This window comes from Trichosurus vulpecula, chromosome 1 (genome assembly GCF_011100635.1).
Source record: "Trichosurus vulpecula isolate mTriVul1 chromosome 1, mTriVul1.pri, whole genome shotgun sequence".
Lineage (NCBI taxonomy): Eukaryota > Metazoa > Chordata > Mammalia > Diprotodontia > Phalangeridae > Trichosurus > Trichosurus vulpecula.
In genome coordinates this window covers 308,644,160-308,667,182 of record NC_050573.1, presented here as the reverse complement: position 1 = coordinate 308,667,182, position 23,023 = coordinate 308,644,160, and the positions used below count along the sequence as shown (strand labels likewise).

At 38.3% G+C, this 23,023-nt stretch overlaps 1 protein-coding gene across 1 annotated transcript in view; it reads left to right on the top strand.

Moving 5' to 3' along the window:
- PHLPP1 (PH domain and leucine rich repeat protein phosphatase 1) overlaps window positions 1-23,023 on the top strand; it is a 291,137-nt gene that overhangs the window by 184,705 nt on the left and 83,409 nt on the right. The window contains 1 exon segment of the mRNA XM_036761120.1: window positions 1,640-1,806. Within this exon segment, the coding sequence (XP_036617015.1) occupies window positions 1,640-1,806 (167 nt within the window).

The window sequence follows — 23,023 nt, the reverse complement described above, 5'->3', positions numbered from 1 at the left end:
ATTTCTAGAATGATATTGAATAATAGTGATGATAATGGATATCCTTGCTTTACCCTGATTTTACTGGGAAGGCTTCTAGTTTATCCCCATCACAGATAATGCTTGCTGATGGTTTTAAATTGTTGTTGTTTTTGTTCAGTTGTTTTAGTTGTGTTTGACTCTTCATGACCCTATTTGAGTTTTTCTTGGCAAAAGTACTAGAGTGCTTTGTCATTTCCTTTTCTAGATAATTTTACAGATGAGGAACTGAGGCAAACAGGGTTGAGTGACTTGCGTGGGGTTGTATAGCTGGTAACTATCTGAGACCTGATTTGAACTCAGGAATATGAGTCTTCCCGACTTCAGGCCCAGCATTCTATTTACTGTACCACCTAGCTGCCTCTTATGGTTTCAGATAGATACTACTTATCATTTTAAGGAAATCTCCATTTATTCCTGTTTTTTTCTGGTGGTTTTAATAGGAATGAGTGCCATAGTTTGGCAAAAGCCTTTTCCACATCTATTGAGACAATCATATGATTTTGTGGGTTTTGTTATTGATATGGTCAATTATGGTGATAGTTTTTCCTAACATTGAAGCAGCCCCACATTCCTGGAATGAATCCCCTCTGGTCATAATTTATGATCTTTGTGATATATGACTGTAATCTCCTTGTTACTATTTTATTTAATTTTTTTGTATCAGTATTCATTAGGGAAATTGGTCTATAGTTTTCTCTGTTTTTATTCTTCCTAGTTTACATATCAACATCATATTTGTATTGTAAAATGAATTTGGTAGGACTTTACCTCCTTTTCCAAATAATTTGTATAGTACTGGAAAATTTTTCTTTTTTTTATTTTTGGGATTATTTCACTATTTTCTTTCCTTGTCTATTTATCTGGGTGATTCATATTTTTATAAATATTCATCCATTTCACTTAAATTGTCAGATTTGTTGGCATAAAATTGGGTGAAATAACTCCTAATTATTTCTTTAATTTCATCTTCATTGTGGCAAATTCACCCTTTTCATTTTTGATACTGGTAATTTGTTTTTCTTTTTCTTTTTTTTTTTAGTTTTAAATCAGATTAGCCGGTTGTTTATCTATTTTATTGTGGGTTTTCCCCCCCATAAAACCAGGTCCTAGTCTTATTTATTAGTTCAATGATTTTCTTACTTTCAGTTGTATTAATCTCTCCTTTGATTTTCAGAATTTCCAATTTGCTTTTTAATTTGGTCTTTTTCTAGGTGTTTTTTTAGGTGCATGCCCAATTCATTGATCTGCTCTTTCTTTAATTTAGTGAATTTAGAGATATATATTTTTCCCTTAGTACTACTTTCACTGCATCCCATAAACTTTGGTTTGTCGTCTCCTTTTCGTCATTCTTTTTAATGAAATTATTTGTTTCTATGGTTTTTTTCTTTGACCAACTCATTCTTTAGAATTACATTACTTAGTTTCCAATTAATTTTTACTCTGTGTTTCTATAGTCCATTATTGAATATAATTTTATTGCATTATGGTGTAAAAAAGCTGCATTTAACATTTCTGTTTTTCTGCATTTGGTCATGAAGTTTTTATGCTCTAATACATGATCAATTTTTGTGCAGTGATAGTTTCACAGTAGTAATATTGAATTGCATTTTTTTTCTAGGTTGCCTCGCAGCGTATCAGCTCAGTGGACCTTTCATGCTGTAGCTTAGAACATCTGCCTGCCAATCTCTTCTACAGCCAAGACCTCACTCATCTCAATTTAAAGCAAAACTTCCTAAGGCAAAACCCCAGCTCCCCACCTAGCAGAGGACTTGGTGAACTCAAAAGGTGAGGGTACAAAAACGTTTTGGTTGGTGATGTTTTAAACTGACTTTTGTGCTTGTCACATATACAGGGTAAACCAGAGTCTTAGAGCAGCTTCTCTACCTCTCCCTCCTTCATTCTTTCTCTTCTCTCTAGTTGGATGAGGGGCAGAGCAAGGGTCAAGAGTGTTCACATTTCTCTGTTTTCAGTTCATGTAGCATAGTTCCCCCATATTTGCTTCACCTAGAATTTTTAACTGCTTCTATTTGGTGAAAATAACAATTTATGACTTTCATTCTTGATTGGTGTATGATAAAAAGAACAGTTCTCTCCGTCCTCTATTCTTAACTCACCCCAAAAATGCATGTGTTAAATAAAAGCTGATGACTTGGTGTGACATCTTTGAATTGTAGACGCTTGTTCAGATTAAATCGTCTTAATTCTATAAAACACAGAAGATCAGTTTCTCTGTGAAACCACATTTCCTCAGAAACACCGATTCAGGACTTAAATCTATCAGCACAATATCATATGAGTTATAAGTGTGTATTTCAAGAGTCAGATGTTTAAGAACTGTGATCTCAGCCTGACCCTGGAGAGAGAACAGGCGTGGGACTTCATACCCTGTGTTGATTTGAAAACATAGGATCACATTGCATTTAGAGCTTGAAGAGACCTTAGGAACCAGAAATTCAACCTCTCCATTTTACAGAGGAGAAGACTGAGGCCCAATGAAGTTGTTTTCCCCAAAGTCAGGTGGTATTGTTTAGAGAGACCATTGGTTCAAATTATGTTTCCATTACTTAGCATAAAGACAGTTTTTTCTTTATTAGGAAAATAATCATTGCCGAGTCTGTGATGTATCTATCACAGTGGTCTACCATATTTATTGAATGACAGTAATTATCGCAATATATAATTCAACATTTGGAGCCATTGTTTTTCCTTTTTTGATGTGTTTGGGTTTTTTGGGGGGTGGGGATGTTGTCAAATCTTGATATTTAGTCATCATGATTATGTATGTGATTTGCATCCCTCCTGCCCTTAAACATTTCTCCTTCTACATTATTTTATCTGGTGCTTAAAATATCCTAGCATTACTGAAGAAGGGGGTACATACATATATTACTTTTTTGTATGCATGTTATAGAATGTTAGGACTGAACGGATGCTTAACCCATTAATACACTCAACAGAGTTAGCGTAAGAGTCTGTGATTGATATAGAGCACTGCTTCTGTAGTTAGGCAAGCATTTATCAACACTTACTCTGCACCAGGCACTGTGCTAAGTACCAGGGATGCAAAGAATGACACAATCATGATCTCTTTCCTCAAGGAGCTCACATTCTAATGGGAGAAACAAAAATGCAAAAAATTGTACATAAAAGATTTAGAAAGTTTAAATGGAAGGTGCTCTTCAAGAGAATGTCCGTGGGCAGAATAGAGGAGAGAACTGGGAAAAGGTCTCTTGCAGAATGTAGGATTTGAGCTGAATCTTTAAGGAAGCCAAAAATTTTAAGATAACATATAACTGAAATATATGCACGTTGTTTGCGTATATGTATGTATGTGTGTGTTTACACACACACACACACACACACACACACACACAAACACATATAAAATTTACCAAGTGCCTACTGTGCACAGATCATTTTGCTTTGTGCACAGTAGGCAAAGTTTCTATAAAATGTATTACCTTTCCCCACTGGGCTGGCTAGTGCATATGATGCCTATGTGTAAGTAACTAAAATACTCAATAATACATTATGAGTAAATAAAAACACATTCACAAATTGCCATGAGGGAAAGATGAATACTGATGGTTTCAGAGTAGGGGGTGTAGTAACAGCAGAAAAAGTTTCATAAAGGAGGGAGTCCTTGACTTGGGCCAGGGGTAGGAATTCAGCAGGTAGTGTTGGTGGGGCGCAGGAACAACGTGAGCAGAGACATGGAAGCAGGAAATAAGCACTGTATGCAGGGGGCATCAAGTAGCCAATTTGTCTAGAGGACATGGGAGGGAGTGATGCAAAATAAAGCTTTAGGGAGAGGGTCTTGCTAGGTCATATGGGGCTTTGAATCCCAGGCTTGGAGAGTTTGGTGTTTATAGCATAGGCACTCAGGAGCCACTGTAACAAGTTTAAGTGGAGGAGTAACATGACCAGTCAGTACTTAAAGAAGATTAGTCAGGCAGCAATGCAAAGGATGGATTTCTTTTTCTATTTTGGGAAGGGGCGAGGAGGGGGACATGATGATGTGTAGGAAGAGAAAAAGAATGAAAGAGCAGGGAGGATTTGAGGGCTTGTGCTTGAAGGTTGCAGTAGGAATAATTAGTAATTACTCCCATTTATATAGCACTGTGAGGTGTACCAAATGGTTTCTTCATCACAACCCTATGGTTGCGTGTGATAGGTAGTTTAAGTATTATTCTGCTTCTGTTTCTCTGTCTCTGTCATCTTCTCTATTTGTTTTTTTCTGTCTGTCTTTCTTAAGATGAGGGAAACTGAGGCTCAGAGAGGTTTAATAAATAAGCCCAGAGTTACACAACTAGTACCTTTCAGAGGCTTCTGGTTCTTCTGATTTTAAGACAAATTCTCTAGTAACTAATTGTTTATTTTTGCTTGCCTCCTGTATTCCATAGGTGACACCTAACTTTCGAATATGGAAAGCAGTGTAGTTTTTGTTCCATTCACAGAAATAATGAAGTCAGAAAGAGGAGGAGATTTAGGAAGAAAGATAAGCTCAATTTTGGACGCATTGAATATGAGTTGTTGGTGGGACATCCAGACGCAAGGATTGTTGGACACTTGGAGTGGTGGTGGTGGTGTTTAAGTGTGTGTCATTCCACAGGCATCTGTCTTAGGTGCAAAGTGTGCAGTTATTAAAGTGTTTTAGGATTCACTCTTCCAAAGATTCAGTATGTGTTTTAGAGGGAATTTCGGGGAGGAACTATTCCAGACCTAAATTTGACCTTCTAGGGTAGGATCTTTATGCCTTAACTACCCCTTCCAAGCATGGTCCCCACAGGCCCTACAGTCTCTTAGTAATAGAATCACATAATCCTAGACCCTAGAGCTGAAGGGAACCTCAAAATAATCATCTGGGCCATTCCCAGACTTTTGCGCGGTGAGACCTTATTACTTTCCCCCTTTTACAGAGGGATGCCAGCCAGCATCTCTAAGCATCCACCCTATTTCAAGGATTTGAAAGATCAGTCAAGTGTCACAGTTGGCAGTAGTGACATAAATCTCACTGATTAGTTATTTGTCCCTGATGCCGGGGCATCAGGCTTCTCTACAGAGCCACGAAGAAGTGTCTTGTAAGCAAAGGCCATATGCTAATGCCTCTCAATGGCCACAGACAGGTGTACAGAGCCTCTAGGTTCTGTTCTGCATTGCAGAGGCTTGGTTGACAAGAAATACTCTGTTCCACAAAGTGATTATTTGAGTAGAACATGCAAGGTAGTAAATACAGTAGACTTAGGCTGTGAATTATTTTAGAATTTAGGAGACTGGCTATACTATGTCTGCCAGGATCTTTGTGGGAGTGGGTGGTGCAGCAGTCTTACTTGTGTGTTGTTGGTTCTCTGACCACCAAATGCCAGTTTTTAAAACTCCATGATCAAAAGTCATTGAAGTTAGTTTTCATGTTAGTTACCTCAGATGAAGGACTCTTGGTCATTTAATTACCCTTATTCTAATGGCTATTCATTTTCTCTCCTCTGTAATCTGGACCAGCTCAGGGGCAGGGCTTGCTCTAGAAGTGGCTAAGACTCTCAAGAGTTGCAGACTGAGGTGTTTCTTAGTTCTCCTCTATGAGCTTGGGACGAGATGACTGGTGACAGGTCCAGGGAAGGTCGTGGGAGGGAACCTTACCTGTAGTGAAAGGATCAGGCAGCCCAGAATCTGAGAGGGCCAATGATAAAGGACTGGTCTATATGATATGGTAAAGTCATTAAACAGCTAGTTATCTGCAGGATGCAAAGACATACTTAAAATGAGGTCGAAAGGTTGAAAATGAAAGCAATGATAGTAAAAGCTGACATTTCCTTTGCATTCTTAAGGTTTGCAAAGCACCTTATATGCATGATTATCTTATTTACTTCAGCCTGGAGGCTTGGGTCTTGTAGGTTTGCCACCTTCCTGGGCTACCAGAACCAGTTTACAGGACAATAGGATTTAGAGCTGGAACTGGACCTCAAAGACTATCTACTCCAGCCTCCTCCCCTTACACATGAGGACATTGGGCAGACAAAATTATATGATGGGACACAGTTATTTTGAAAAAAAGCTAGGATTTAAATCCAGCTACTTAAGTAGATTATAGAGCCCCAGCTTGCTGGCATTAAGGCACTACTCTACCGTTGGCTACCACTGGCCTATCCCAGTTTCTAAACTTTGGCCTTTCATTTTTTGATGGAGCCCCCAGGCCATGGGACCTTTTTGACCACTGATCAGGCTTGGCCCCCTGGGTTCAGAAATCTGCCACACTTAATACCTTATTCCCTTTCCTGCTGCATGTGCCACTGCCACTGTATCTTGGTGTCTGCTTCTCCTTTTCTTCTCTGACCCCATCTGAGTCTGTTTGTGTTTAAAAAAGGATATTTATATATGAGAGAAGGTGATATCAGTTCAAAAAATATACCAGGATAAGGCAATTAGAAGTGTGTATAGAAGATTTCTCCTTAGCCTACCTAGGTATCTTCCAACCTGTTACTATAACCTATCTTTTTTAAAGCATTCTGGCCAAATTCATGTCCCACACAGAAGAAGACCCCTTGTGATATTATGGACATAATATTCTTTCAGATGTAGGTTCAAAGACCAAATGGAGTACTGTCAAAGACCACAATTTGATAGGGACAGAAAATTAATTGTGCTTCAGTTAATCTTAATTCTTGCAGCAAAGAGCAAGAGAGAATGGGCGTCATTTTGCTTTTAGGGAATGCTAGATCTGATTAGGAGCAACATAGTCTCACTTGTCTTGTAATAGCCAGTTTACCTGAAATCCATTTATACTGGTGTAGAGGCTATTTGCTTTAATTTACTGGATAACCTTACCATAGATAGGCATAGTGCTTCATGATTGACTACTACTTCATGGCAAATGTTTCTGGTAGATTTCTTCTACTTCTTTTTTTGGGGGGAGGGGTCAGGGAGCAGGGGGAACATATGTTTTTTAAACTGTGGTACACATGAGCAGGTTATGCTTTATGAGAGATATTAAAGAGCCTTGAATTTGTTATGTTTACCATGGAAAACTTTCACATTTCGTGCTGCATTGTAGGATTTTTTTCTTCTGTTGCTCTGTGTGTGGAGGTGGAAGTAGGCTGGGGAACGTTGGTACATAAGGGAAGGGTGACTATTTTGTAAGGCATCCCTCCTTTGAGTAAGCTGGTTTATAGCCCAATCGAGTTATTCACCACCCACCAGTAAAGACTTTTTTTTTCTTTTTCTAATGAACCAAGATAGGCATTTCTTGGCAAGTGTTCATATTAACACTGTTTACAAGCCTGTATTTTTCCTATTTTTCTTCATACTAGTAATTAAAATTAAGGTACTTATTGAAGAGTGTGACATACTTTTAAAAAGCATTAATGCAACCTTTTATATTTAAATATAGTGGTGGTGTTTATTCCCTCTATCTGCAGCTGCTTAATTCCTTTCCCATTTTCATGTGTATTAAGTCATATAGGTAAAATATCTAGGGTATATCAACAAAGGAAAATCCTTATTAAAGAGCTTACACCTAAGACCAAAGAGCAACTTTGCCTCTTGTTGATTTCTTCGTTTTCACTTGAGCATCAGATATACATGAGAGGCATACTCAAGGAGCAGTTGTCATCCTCCTGTATATTCACCCTGATGAACCAGGTAGGGAGATCTGGAATTTCTTGTTAGCCATGTATGTCAGCCACTGCAAATTATCACAGTTGAAAACTTTGGGTCAGTAAGTTCTAAGATGTTTTGGGATCTTTTTTTTTTTTAAACCTTACAAAGATTTCCTATTTTTCACAAACATTTAAATTGGTATTTGCACCAGCCTTCTAAATCTGGAAAGGTGGCATGCTGATTTATCCATGGGTCAGCAGTTTAAGAAGGAAAATATTGTTCTTGGAGTCACAATTATTTGTTTTTCCTTTATTGGCAAAGGAACTATTCAAGCTCTAGTTTTCAAAACACAGAAGCAAAGATTAGATTAATTTTTTTTTGTGGTTGTAAGGGTTTCTTTTCTGAAATTGAATTTGTGTGCAACTAATGACCTTAATGCTTTACTTACTTTTGCTTAGTTTGGAGGTAACAGCCCCTTTAGGTTAAATCCAGCTTCGCTCTCTTAATTTCTGTATGACTTCAGGCAAGTGACTTAATGTCTCTGAGTATCAGCTTCCTGGTTTGTAAAAGGAAGGAGTTTGGACTAAATGACTTCTAAGGCTTCTTCCAACTCTAAATTTATGACATTATTCCCTGAGTATATCTCATTTAATTGATACAGACTATTCTAGTACTAACTTTAATATTTTCAGTGAATAATAATTCCTTGGCAGGGGAACAGGGGAGGTGTGTGAAGGTAATCAGGGTTAAGTGACTTGCCCGGGGCCACACAAGTAGTACCTGTCTGAGGATGGATTTGAATTCAGATACTCCTGACTTCAGGGCCTGTGCTCTCTCTACTGTACCACCCAGCTGTCACTAATCTTTCCTTTTTCAAAATGAAAACTACTTTAATAATTGAAATTTTAAAACACATAATGCAGGAATAAAAAAAAACCCTCAAAAATAAAGCTCCTTTTCTCTTTCTATAGTTTTTTAATTCAGGAACAGAGCTTCGATAAACATTTCTGATAATTTTCTTAATCTCTAACCAATCCCTATCTTTTTTGGTGATAAACATTCTTAGTAAAAAGTTGATTTGTTCTTAAGCATTTCAGGGGGAGTCCAAAATAATGAAGGCAGACAAGATTGATTTTATATTTTAAATGGGCTTGGCTTTTTTCTGTTTTAAATCCAATAAACATTACCCTTCTCATCAGTCACTATTTTAAATTTGTGTTTTAATATTAGATCTATAACACTATACACCTCTCTGCACAAAACTAAATCAATGTTAAATTACATCTTACCAGATACTCTGATTAGTTTCTTTTCATTATTGTTTCTTTGAACTTGTTACTTATTGATGATGATTCAGTGTCAGGATGTTTCTGGGTTTTGCTGTGAGTTAGAGCTGAGAGTTCTGATATTGATATGCTTACTTGAAGTCTTGAAAAGGCGTATCTGAAGTCAAATTCAAAAACCCAATCAGAATATCCCAAGGACATCTTCAGCAAAAATGCTTTTTCCAGGTATTTAGCCTATGATATATGATGTAGCCTTTTCTGTCTTGGAGAGTATTATTATTTTGGAATATTTAAATTCACAAGTAGTTTGTCCCACCATTGTGGAAAGAAAATTTTTTTAATTTACTGAGGGGCTTACTTCAAAAGGAAATGGTGATAGACTTCACAAAAATGGTGTTAAAAACATCAACAAAAAACCAAAAATAACTCTATAGTTATAGCTCTAGATGTTGGGAATCAAACAGATTATGAATAGTAATTTTTTTTCTTATATAGCAGTAACAATAATAAAAACTAGCAAATACTTTCTTCCTTCGTTTGACAGTAACTTTTCTATTGAATTACTCTGATTTCCTAAAGCAAATGAATCCACTTTAAAGCCCCTGGTCTGGGTAGGTTAGCTGGCAGAAGTATCAAGGGAGATCAGCAGGAACTCTCTGGGAGACTCACAGAATACTTGTGGCTTTATCTTCCGGGTGAGTGCTAACACTGTCAGCAGAACTCAAATGTGTTTCAAGTTATTTGTTGAAATCCTACTTGTTTATGGATCTGTGGATGTGATTTATACTATGCTTGATTCTGAATCAGTCCAGAGTAACGACAGACATACTCCTACGCCAGATGGGTGTCAGATTTTCATAATGTTTCCCTTTGGGTGTTAATTTTTTTCATTCCTTCACACATTCACACCACAGTGTGCAATGGCCTTTTTAAAAAAATAGTCTATTTATACTAACATTGTTGAATGTACTACCAGTATTCAAGAAGCATGGTGTAAGAGAAAGACTAGGCTTGGAATGATACAACCTTTGCTTATGTCCCAGCTCTGAATTTACCAGCTGTGTGAAGTTGGGCAGCTAAATTGGATAGAGCTCTGTCCTTGGAGTTAAGAATACTGGAGCACAAATCCTGCTTCAGTTATTTACCAACTGTGGGACCCTCAGCAAGTTGTTTAATCTCTCTTATCCCGTAAAATGGGAATAATACTAGCACCAGCCTCTTTGGGTTGTGAGGCTCAAATGAGGTGATGGTTGTATAATACTTTGAAAACGTTAAATAAATAAATATGTGTGTGTGTGTGTGTGTGTACACACATATATACATATCCATATACATATACATGTTATTATTGCTTTACTTACTTAAGTTGACGTTTGCCTCATTCCATAAAATTTGTATCTTTCTGTGTTTGCTCAAGTGAAGTCCAAAATAGTAATCATATACTGCCTGCCTGCTTTAAGAATCAAAGATTATATAAAACCCCATTAACATCAAATTACTATATACGAAAGAGCTGTTGCTGTTATATACATAGTAGCAATAACTGTTTACACCTACATAGTGCTTTAAAGTTTACAAAGCACTTGACCTAAAGTATCTTTTTTGAGCCTCATTCGCTGAGTTCGAATCCTGCCTTATATACCTGGGCAGGTCCCGTAACTGCTTATCTGCCTCAATTTCCTCATGTATAAAATACAAATAATAATAGCCCCTATCTCCCAGGGTTGTTAGGATCAAATGAGATATAGTATATTCAGAACTCTTGGCAAATCTTAAGTTGTGGTATAAATGTTAGCTATTTTTATTATATGACAGAACCTCAGGCTTACAGAGTTTATGTCTAGCCACTGTAAAGATGAAAAGAGGGATTTTAATCTAAGTATTTCTTACTCCCAGTCTGGTGCTCTAGTGACTCACCCACATTTTCGAAGCCCTTTATGCATGTTAGATGAAAGCAAAGTAGGTGCCAAGAAAGGAGAAGGTGGATGAGATCAAGGAAAAAGGAATTTAGGTGTCAGCTGTTTTGGTTAAAGGTAAAATGAAGGGACCCAGTGTAGAGTGAAATAATCCAAAAAAACCATATATTATTTGAAAGAAGTCATACCTTACACAATTGAGACAGGAAGTCCCTGGAAATAGACATATTTTATTTATATGAAAGTCTAGAAAATGTTAAGAGGAAATGTAACTGATAGAATTTTATCCAGGAAAACAACTTTGAAGAAGAGGTACTGTGATCTGTTTTGCCCCAGAACCCGAAGGGGCCATGAGACTTTTCCGTCTGATTTGCTGTTGAAACCTTCCATCTGTGTTGTGTCGGTTCCCCCTGCCCCCTCCCCTCCACTCCCCTTGGAATCTGAGCATCTTTAGAGCTGAGCCTTGTTTTTCGGTTCTGCTTGTATCCCCAGTGCTTTGTACCTAATAAGTGCTAAATTGATGCTTTAGTCATTCATTTATTCATACATTCAAATGTTGCAGTCGGGGCTGGTAGAGACCGAGTATAGTTTATTGACCCAGATTAGATGACGATGCATTAGCACTGGAAAGGTCCTTAGGAATCACCTGCCCCCGTGGAACGACAAAAGGAAAAGTAGCGCTGGAGCCAAAAGATTTTCGCTTAAATCCTTCCTCTGATGCTTACTACTTGCATAATTTTAGACAAAACAGTAATAATACTAACAATAAAAAATAGCTTTCGCTTTAATGTTTGCAGCTTTTTTTTTTACCTCATTTGATTTCACAATAGTCCTGTGACGTAGGCGCTATCATTATCCTACTTTTACATATGAGGGAACTGAGGTTGAGGAAATGTTAAGTGCCTTGCCCAGATTCACACAACTAGCAGATATTCCAGGCAGGATTTGAGCATTCTGTTCACTCTATCGCCTTGGGCCAGTCTCCCCCTGGACCTGATTTTCTGTATCTCCAAAATAAGGGCTGCTGGAACTAGAGTAAGGTTTCCGACTCCAGAACTATGATCCTGTAATCATGTAATCACTATGTAATCCTGTTTCATTTGACCCCTGGAGGAACTCAAGTCAATTGACTTGCCCAAGGTCGTAAAGATTTTAGGAAGTAGAGCCATGATTAGAATGAAGCTTCTTTCAGTCCACCCAGTGCTCCTTCTGCCTTAACACCCTAGTGAAACGTGGAAGAAATTCACCTAGTCAAATGTTTTTAGCATTTCAGAGTATATATGCAATGTGTTTTTTTTTTTCTTATGTTTTTTGGATACTAGAAGGCCCTTTCAACTACATCTAGCTTTTCTGTAGCTGTTTTTAGCCTCTTGGGAAGATTTCTGTTTTCTCTTTCTCTTCTGCACCCACTCTAGTGACTGATAGGTAGCCAGTCAGGTTGCTCCAGATTCTGATTTTGACAGTACTTTTTTTTGGACAATAGTCTTTTTTTTTCTTTTTGGTAATTTTGGGCAAAATTGAAGATTTCTAAGGAGCCTTCTGATTCTTATGATTAAGTCTGTTGTTTTAAAATTATAAGCATTGAAGAGCTCCCAAGATAGAGCTCTTTCTAAGAGATTGCCAGTGTTTTTGACACAGCTCCCAAAGAAAGTAATGACACTGGCATTGGAGGGAACAAGCTTATCTGTTCTCAGACTTAGTACTTGTGGAGATTTAGTGATGAGAATGTGGAAAACAGACCTCTACTGCCAGTATTTGACAGTGGTGACTAAAGTGAGACACACCAATTCCTCCTTGGTGGGGTCTCTGCAGGATCATGCTTCTAGGCAGTTTTTAGGGAAAATTGGCTTTTGGAACTTTAAGTATTTAAGCTTCCATCAGTTTCCAGGAATGTGTTGTGTATGTAGGAGCAGGGATGGGAGGAGGGAATGAGAGCATTATTTGGCATGTGTTACAGCTGAATTCATGGGACAGCTCTCTGATCATCCTCTCCTCAGAATCCTTCATCAACTCCCCATTGCCTACCAAACAAAGTTCAGACTCCCTGACCTCTTGGGCAGAATTCCTTTCCGCAAACATTTGTTATTCACGTCCTGAGTGCAAGGCCCTGTGCTTATTGCCAAAGATGCAAAGTCAAAAACAAAGCAGTCTTTGCCCTCAAGGAGTTTATACTATTGGGATCCTGTGTGTATACAAGTAAATTTAAACTATGCAAAGTAATTCCTAGAGGAGGAAAGGCTAAAAACTGCTCTTGGGTAACACTGGGGGCAGCTAGGTGGCGCCATAGTGCATAGAGTGCTGGGCCTAGAGTCAGGAAGAGTCATCTTCCTGAGTTCAAATCCAGTCTCAGACACTTGCTAGCTGTGTGATCTGGGGCAAGTCACTTAACCCTGTTTGTCTCAGTTTCTTCATCTGTGAAATGAGCTGAAGAGGATCTTTGCTAAGAAAACCCCAAGTGGGGTCACAAAGAGTCAGACATGACTGAAAAATGACTCAACAACAACAAAAAAGTGTAACATGTAGGACACAAGCCGTACTTTGAAGGAAGTTAAGGATTTTATTAGGCTGAGGTGAGGAAGGAGAACATTTCCGACACTGGAGACTTTGTCCTGTTTGAGGAATAGTTTGTAGATGAGGAATAATAAATACTTTAAAAGAGTGAAAAGAAAGGTGGGAAACAGATTGTGGAGGGCTTCAGATGTTATCCTGAGGATTTTGCATTTTATTCTAGAAGCAGTGGAGAGGCAGTGAAGGGTTTTGAGTAGGTCATGACCGATCTGTATTTTAGGAATATCATTTTGACAGTTGTGTGGAAGATGGACTAGAGAGAAATGGGGAGGTACTTATAATTAGAAGGCAATCAGAATAGGCGATGAGGGCTTAAACTACAATGGAGGTAGTGTGGTTAGGATGAATAAGATGGATATGGTTGTTGAGGAAGAGTGGAGAGTCAAAGATGACTTTGCAGTTGAGAACCTGGGTGACTAGAAGGATGGTGGGATGGCAGCAACAGGAATGGCAAATTTTGGAGAATGGATCAACTTTGGGTGGGGTGGTGGTGGAGAGAATAAAATGAAGCCTGTTCTAGACATGTTGAGTTTGAGTTCTGTCCTGACTGTTCCTTATCTGCCAATATGTCTTCTCGCTCTGTACTCCCAAATATTTACCCTATGCTCCAGATAAACTGAACTACTGTACTTAATACTTCTTGAGCATGGGCTCACTTCCAGCTTTGTGCCTTGGTTCATTATGCTTTCTCCATCTCCAATGCCACTCTCCATCTCTACATGTCAAATTTATACTCATCCTCTACAGCTCAGTTCAGATACAATCCTTCCTGATCTCTCTGTTCATACTTCCCTCCCCTAAATAGATGTTTTCTCTCCAGTCAATCAACAAGCATTTAGTAAAAGCCTTCCGTGTGCCAGCATGTGCTAAGTGCTGGGGATAAAAAGAAAGACAGAAAGAAACCCTCAAAACAAAACAGTTCCTGCCCTCAAGGCTCTCACAGTCTAATGGATCTAAATTTTGCATTTTTTAGGAAACTTCTCTGATTCCAACTTCTGTCTTGCTTGTTTCTGAACTTGACTGGCTCTTCTACTAGATGTAGGCCCTTGAAGACAGGATCCTCCTTATTAGATTGTAAGCTTCTGCCTTTCTGTGTATCCAGCATTTAGCACCAGACCTGCAGTCATAGTAGATGCTCAAGAAATGTGTATTGACTTACTCTTCAGCATAGTGCCGTGCATACAGTAAATGCTTAATAAATGAATAAGTCAGATGGAGAATAGTAAGCATGTCTTCTACCAATGCTGGTAAAGCGTTTAGTTGTTGGCTTCTTTTTCTAGTCTATCAGAAGTGCTTCATATGCACCTAGGACAGTATTTGAAGGCGGGGAATAGATAGGGGAGGATGACAGGCTGCTGAGTAGGAATTATAAGTCGCTTAGAGATATTATTTTTTTTAATAGTGTAAACGAGGTGACTTGTTTGTTCTGGTGGGTTTTTTTCTCTATTGTGTTTCATTTTCCTTTAGTAATATGTTCCACTTGCTATGGATATCATTTAGTTCCCAAATATTGTAGGGCTTAGTAGGTATTCAGAGGATTGTTCACATCATGCACGTCCTTGTAAGGACACACTAGGATTCTTTCCAAGTTTAGTGTAGTGATTTAAAAAAAAAATCTTTGATTCGATCATTTAAATGTACTTTCTCTTCCTCCTCCTTTCTCACTGTTCCCCTTCCCACAACCTATGGGAAAGGGTATACTCATTTAATCTTCCAACACTAATGTTGGAACAGAAGTGTTCTTTTTACATATATGGTTTTCATCCCAGGACTTTGGGGATTAGGCAACCTCTTCTTAACTGAGCCTAAATTGGCTGATTGTGGGCAGATCCTGTTCAGGAGAAAATGAATAAATTCAGTCATTTACAAAACAAAGACAGAACCATATGCCAGTCTTGTAGAAGGGATTTAACTATAGCATGGTTGAAATGCCTCATATTTGGCTTTTTAATCATTATGCTGCTAGCTTGCAATTTAGAAAAATAGCTTGTGAAAGAGAGGTAAGATTGTTGCTCATTCTGAACACTTAAAGCCAAATGAGCCCCTGTCATCTTCCTTAAAAGGAAAAGAATTTATTCAGAGAAAGAGAGAGAGAGAGAGAGAGAGAGAGAGAGAGAGAGAGAGAGAGTGTGTGTGTGTGTGTGTGTGTGTGTGTGTGTGTGTGTGAGACTTCTGAATCCAACCATGAGTGTGGACCAGTGGTAGTCCAAAGATGGCTTTTTCTTATTACTTACAATTCATTACTTTCTTTCAGCTTGTCACATGATGCACTTACTTGATTTTTATATTCTCTGAAAAGAGACTAAAATAACTTAAAAATAAGTCTCCTTAAAATTTAGTTGAATGAGAATAATTTATTAAATGGCAGTATAATATTCTATCAATTGATGACATTAATGCATTCTTTTGTACTTTCAAATTCTGCTTTTGAAAAAACAGTATCTGGTTTATGGCTTTTGTGTCATCCTCTAATTTTTTTTTCCTCAAATTTGAGGCAATTAAAAGAGAAAGTTTCAACCACTGATTTTGAGACAGTGCTATAAAATTCAATTTGAATTTTACCAAGTGAAATATACATATATTTGCCTTTTATTTTCAAGTCACTTGAAGTGATGTGCTTATCTTTCTTGGTTACACCCAAGTGTATTTGTGGTGGTTAGGGTTAAGGTGGGGTTGCTTTTGTTTGTTTTGGCCCAAGTCAGGGAAACTGACCTTGTGATGCTAGGTGAATGGTGTGGTGCATTGAAGTGCCATCCTAGGCACTTGCATCCAAGGCAAGGCAACTATGAATGAGTGTGCCAGTGAGAATGACAGTGCCAGGCCTTCCCACAGAATGGCATTTCAAATGGCAAAAAATAAGATGAAATACAAAACAGCATATTGAGAAAACTGAGAATGACTGGATAAATGATCGTTAGTAGTAATTTAGAAGTTCCCGATTAGAACTAAATTTTGAGGTAGGTGGAATTTGGTGGGGTGTGGAGAGGAAGATGACCAGGAACAGTGTGGGAACGGACAGAAGGCTGATTTAGTCACTGTGCTGTGGAGGGTAGGCAGGCACTAACAGGGTTGAAGTAGGCGCTGCCTCTCCGTTTCAAAGGCCATCATGGGAGCTCCATGAGGCGCTGAGTAGTGTGCTGTCATTATTTCTTTCTCTCTTCTCCTAGTTCCTGCCCTTGTGTATTTCTTTCCACCAGGTATAAGGTACACTGTTTCTGTATGTAATCCTTATAATGAATAAAAGTTGCTTGAAAGCAAATCTAGCTTTTGGTCAAAATATTAGTATCTTATAAAAAGGATTGTATTGTAACTCATACATTTGGGCCTCAGAACTTTGGCATCATGTGAGTAATGGGTTTCGTATTTTATAATCAAGGCGGGATCTTACTGATACTCCCTTCCTAATGTCATTCTTTAGGAAAGAAAAGCAGAAAGGAATGTCAGTCAGAAAGGTAAATCTAGTTATTGAAGCATCCTGCTCTCACCCCACTGGGAGGTTTGTACCAACTTTGGACAAAGTTTCCTTGCTGTTGTTTCATTTCCTCTTTGTGCTTAGTTTTTACAGATTTTCTTGGAAAAAGAGAAAAAGCAAGCAAAAATTACGTTTGGTTTTATTTTTATCCCACTTTTGACTTAATAACTGTTTACCGAATTGAACTGACTTTGATTGCTTCAAAAGAATATATATTGATCCTTTTTTCTCCCCTTCTTCTTCATTGTATAAAATGCTTTCAACATCAGAGTCAGTGAGTCAACATCGGAGACCACTGAGAATTTGGCACTGTTCCAGGGTGACATACTCTAAACCATTAGGGATTCTGCTGTTAATAATTAATGGAAAACAAGACCTGAGCTAGGCTTACAGTCTCTCTTCTGTGAGCAGGTGCCCACCACCCTTCATTACTTAATACAGATGCCTGGGTCTATTATTAGTATTTACTCCTACAGGAGAAAAACACACTAAACATTGACATTTTTTAAAAAAGGAAATGACTTTCACCCAGGGAATCCTTGTTTAATTAGCCCTCTGTGGTAAGTAATAGCTCAAAAAAGTAATATTGATTTTTTTTTTCTGTTAAGCATATCAGGTGAAACAAGTCCAACTTTCTCTGCCTGGTTATGTGTAACATTTATTTTAATCATGGTTAAAAGAAATTTAAAAATTAAATATCCTTTTACCATGCCCCCATTTCCCCTGAGTTTGAGACTTCTTATCTATAATATCCATATCTTTAGTTCCTAGAAAGAAAAGTATCAAAAGGCTTTGCCCAGATATAGGCAAGGCTCGTGATATCATATCACTAATTGAGAGTATTCATTGAGTAGTGGCCACTGCCCAGACTTTAAAATAACTAGCTATATAAGTATATAATATTTATGTTTAATCTCAAATAGGACTTATATTTATAATCCAATTTGCTCTTACTCAGAACATAATTATTAAAGCTCCTCATCATATGCAAACGTTATATAGACAAGTCAGCGATAATCTAGTGATATGGAAAAAGGAAAAAAAATGAGGAATTGTTACCTTTCACAACTTTTAAAACCAGCATAGTAGGGAAGGAGATTTGAACATATATGTTTATTAGGAGTACTTGCCATGTGTTCATTATTTGTTTGTAAATTTACCTCTCTCTTTTTCACTCCAAGTATGAACACTCTGTGATATCATTCTTTTTCTTGGAGTCTGAATCTAACATATCTTGGGATTAGACCAAATTGTTCTTGACTTTCTTCTTTTTTATTGCTATGGAACATTAGTTCTCTTCTTCCAGCCTTTGTATAGTAACTATAGATGACAAGTTAGGGGGCCTGACTCTAGGTCTCTTTACATTTTGTGAATAACAGTGTAGCAATTAGGCAGTACATCTGTTTTCCCTCACTCTTGCTACAAAGCCCAACTCCTTTGCTGCTGATAATAGTTTCTCGCTGATGTCTCTTATACCTTTTCTACACTGGAACAGAGTCTCAAGCCTGTGTCCAATAAACCAAATTGAAACATTTTTTGTAGAGTTTTAACTTATCTCTTGGTTAAATAAATCTCATGTTTTCTGAGCAAAATTTATTAAAATTTTAATGTGTAGATTTGATATACCCAACAACCTTCCTGACAACTTTTCCTTCAATTTTTGAAAATTTCATCCATAGAGCTAAATATTTAGGCATGTTGGTAACTTGGCTCTTGTACCTAGAAATATGGTGAAGGAAAAGGGAGAAAAATCTTTTTCAGCCAGAACTTGTAGCTAAAGAATATTCATATTGGTGTATGCTGCCATCTAGACAAAAAAAAGGAAGTGATATGTTATCAAGGCAAAACAAATTAATGCTATATTCCCTCTATGGCAATTTGAAGGTCTTTGTTAGTTCTCATTTGCTGCTAATTAGAGGTTACTGGGAATGAGGAGGAAAAAGGTAGGAAAATTAATAACGTTAGCAGATGCATGGTCAGATAAGGTCCTTAAATGCTTTTCCCATTAGGTATGTTCTAACTACTAGATATTTCATAACTTTATGATGTTGTTATACCAAGTGACCTTAATCTATCAAGGTTCCTATTTGGGGAATGAAATGAAGCTTCTGGTTTCCCTTTCCCAGATAATTATTTTAATCAAAAATTTATCATAGATTTTCCTCATGTGGTTCTAGAGAACTAAAGAGATTGTTTTCAACAGTGGTAGTTGATAGCACTTTTGAGCTGGATTACAGATATACTGGACTGGATTTTACGTTTTCTCCAGCTATAATTGTTTGCTCTAGAAAGTATGTTAACTCTTTTAGGCTCCTAGATAACTTTGGTGCAAAGAGTGTAATGATATTATTGACTTGAACTTTTAATAAGTATCCCATTGCAGGAAATTCACTCCTATTCTTTACATTCATAGACTATGGTGAAGATTAATGACGGATCAGTTTTCCCTTCCATACTGCACTCCTGTGTAGGCTCTTCTCTGAGCACTGTGACTACTGTGTCCAGAGTTGGTCATGGTTCCAAGCTTGAACTTTCCGCAGGCTGCATTGATAATCTGAAATTTGTCTCTAAAATCAAGTTTCTCGCCTTCTCTGGGGATTTAATATTCAGACCTGCGCAATGGATGATGGGAGAATGTAATAGACAGAGATCACATTCACAGGAAATGTATTTGGGAGTCCTCTACAAAGGGGAATTTGGAACAATTGGACATTGTGGCTGACAGAGGAATAGCTTTGCTGGTGCGTGAATCAGCATTCACCACAAGGTACCAATAAGAGCCACTTGGTTAGTGCCTGTTCTCCCTAACGTCAGCTCCATGTATTCTTATCCTAATTCTCATTCTTACAAATGAGTCTCAGGTCCCAAAACAAGGCTACATTTTCCCCTCAGGGACCCAGGGAGGGAATTCTCTAATGCTTGAACTCCTACCAGTGTGCTTCCCCCTCCAAGATTATCGCTTGAGAATCATTTAGTCAGCCAACTTAAGTAGCTTTTAGAAAGAAATTTACTGAAGATGGTATATAATATCCCCCCAAAAGTCTGTAGCTTGCTCTTTCACAAAAATGTGCAAAGTCCAGAGGAAATTAGGCTCAAGCCTAGACCTAGAGAATACACATAACCAAAGGATAACTCACAGTTCCTCCTGCCTGGGAATCCTTTTTTAAAAACCTTTCATGTGATGTTGCGAAAAAGTTCCCCTTGGGAGGGCAGAGCCAAGATGGCAGCTGGAAAGCAGGGATTTGCTTAAGCTCTCCCCCACGACCCTCCAAATACCTATAAAAATGGCTCTGAACAAATTCTAGAGCTGCAAAACCCATGAAATAGCAGAGGGAAGCAGGAAGCAGAGCTCCTGTCCAGTACAGCCTGGATGATGGCTGGGAGGGGTCTATCGCATGGAGCTGGGAGCAGAGTGGAGCAGAGCCCAACATGGGCTGAGCCAGGACCAACGAGACCAGGAACTGGGCAGAACAGGCGTAGCACCCTGAATCATTGAGCTATGGCACTTACCAGACTTCTCAACCCACAAACAGCAAAGACAACAGAGAAGGTTGGTGGGAAACACTGCGGTGACGGAGGAAAGGAGTTCACGGTTCGGCTACCACCCCGGGAGTGGCAGAGGTGGTGCAGCTCTGAGGCTGCTTCCAGAGTTACAGCTGGAATTAAGCGGCGGATTAGAGCAGGAGTGCAAAGCCTACTTTGTCCTGCCTGGATCTGGGCCACAGTCTGGGTTGGTAGTTCTTGGGGGAGAAGGAGTGCTAGTGTAGCAGAACTTGCTGTGTAGAAAAAGCTCTGAAAACAGCAGCACGGCCCCTCAAGCCTGGGACAAAGTAATCTCTACTCTACAAGCAGTCATACCCTGACAGAAAGCTCAAGGGTCAAGTAGTTGGCTGGGAATATGAACAGGCAGTGAAAATGCTCTCAGATTCAGACTCAGACTTTGGAATCTTTTTGGTGACAAAGAAGACCAAAACATACAGCCAGAAGAAGTCAACAAAGTCAAAGAGACTACATCAAAAGCCTCCAAGAAAAATGTGAATTGGTCTCAGGCCATGGAAGAGCTCAAAAAGGATTTGGAAAAGCAAGTAAGAGAAGTAGAGGAAAAATTGGGAAGAGAAATGGGAGTGATGTGAGAAAACCATGACACAAATCAATGACTTGCTAAAGGAGACCCAAAAAAAATACTGAAGAAAATAACACCTTAAAGAATAGACTAACTCAAATCGCAAAAAAGCTCCAAAAAGCCAATGAGGAGAAGAATGCCTTGAAAAGCAGAATTAGCCAAATGGAAAAGGAGGTCCAAAAGACCACTGAAGAAAATACTACCTTAGAAATTAGATTGGAGCAAGTGGAAGCTAGTGACTTTATGAGAAATCAAGATATTATAAAACAGAACCAAAGGAATGAAAAAATGGAAGACAATGTAAAATATCTCATTGGAAAAACCACTGACCTGGAGAATAGATCCAGGAGAGATAATTTTAAAATTATTGGACTACCTGAAAGCCATGATCAAAAAAAGAGCCTAGATATCATCTTTCAAGAAATTATCAAGGAGAACTGCCCTGATATTCTAGAGCCATTGGGTAAAATAGAAATTGAAAGAATCCACAGATCACCTCCTGAAAAAGATCCCCAAAAGAAATCTCCTAGGAATATTGTCACCAAATTCCAGAGCTCCCAGATCAAGGAGAAAATTTTGCAAGCAACCAGAAAGAAACAATTTGAGTATTGTGGAAACACAATCAGAATAACACAAGATCTAGCAGCTTCTACATTAAGGAATTGGAGGGCTTGGAATATGATATTTTGGAGGTCAGTGGAGCTAGAATTAAAATCAAGAATCACCTACCCAGCAAAACTAAGTATAATGCTCCAAGGCAAAATATGGATTTTCAATAAAATAGAGGACTTTCAGGTTTTCTCAATGAAAAGACCAGAGCTGAATAGAAAATTTGACTTTCAAACACAAGAATCGAGAAGCATGAAAAGGTAAACAAGAAGGAGAAATCATAAAGGACTTACTAAAGTGGAACTGTTTTGTTTGACTTTCAAACGCAAGAATCAAGAGAAGCATGAAAAGGTAAACAAGAAAGAGAATTCATAAGGGACTTACTTAAGTTGAACTGTTTTGTTTACATTCCTACATGGAAAGATGATGCGTGTAATTCATGAGACCTCGGTATTAGGGTGGCTGAAGGGAATATACATATACATATACATATATATATATATATATATGTATATACACACACATATACATACATGTATATATATAGACAGAGGGCACAGGGTGAGTTGAATATGAAGGGATGATATCTAAAAAAATAAAATCAAATTAAGGGATAAGAGAGGGAGAAAGGGAGAGATAGAATGGGGTAAATTATCTCAAATAAAAGTGGCAAGAAAAAGCAGTTTGTTGGAAGGGAAGAGGAGGCAGGTGAGGGGGAATGAGTGGACCTTGCTCTCATTGGATTTCACCTGAGGAGGGAATAACATGCACACTCAATTGGGTATCTTACCCCACAGGAAAGAAGGAGGAAGGGGACAAAAAAGGGGGGATGATAGAAGGGAGGGCAGATAGGGGGAGGAGGTAGTCAAAAGCAAACACTTTTGAAAAGGGACACAGAAAATTGAATAAAGGGGGACAGCATGGGAGGGAGCAAAATATAGTTAGCCTTTCACAACATGAGTATTGTGGAAGAGTTTTGCATCGTGATACACATGTGGCCTATGTTGAATTGCTTGCCTTCTTAGGGAGGGTGGGTGGGGAGGGAAGAGGGGAGAGAATTTGGAACTCAAAGTTTTAAAAGCAGATGTTCAAAAAAAAAGTTGTTTTAGCATGGAACTGGGAAATAAGATATACAGGCAATGAGGTATAGAAGTCCTATCTTACCCTACAAGAAAGTAAGGGAAAAGGGGATGGGGGGAGTGGGGTGACAGAAGGGAGGGCTGACAGGGGAATGGGACAATCAGAATGTATGCCATCTTGGAGTTGGGGGGAGAGTAGAAATGGGGAGAAAATTTGTAATTCAAAATCTTGTGGAAATCAATGCTGAAAACTAAAAATACTAAATAAATAATTTTTTAAAAAGCAGAAAGAGTTCCCTTTGAATGTCGTGAATTGTCCTCTGCTTACAATGCAGGCACTGCCTCCAGCTGATCCA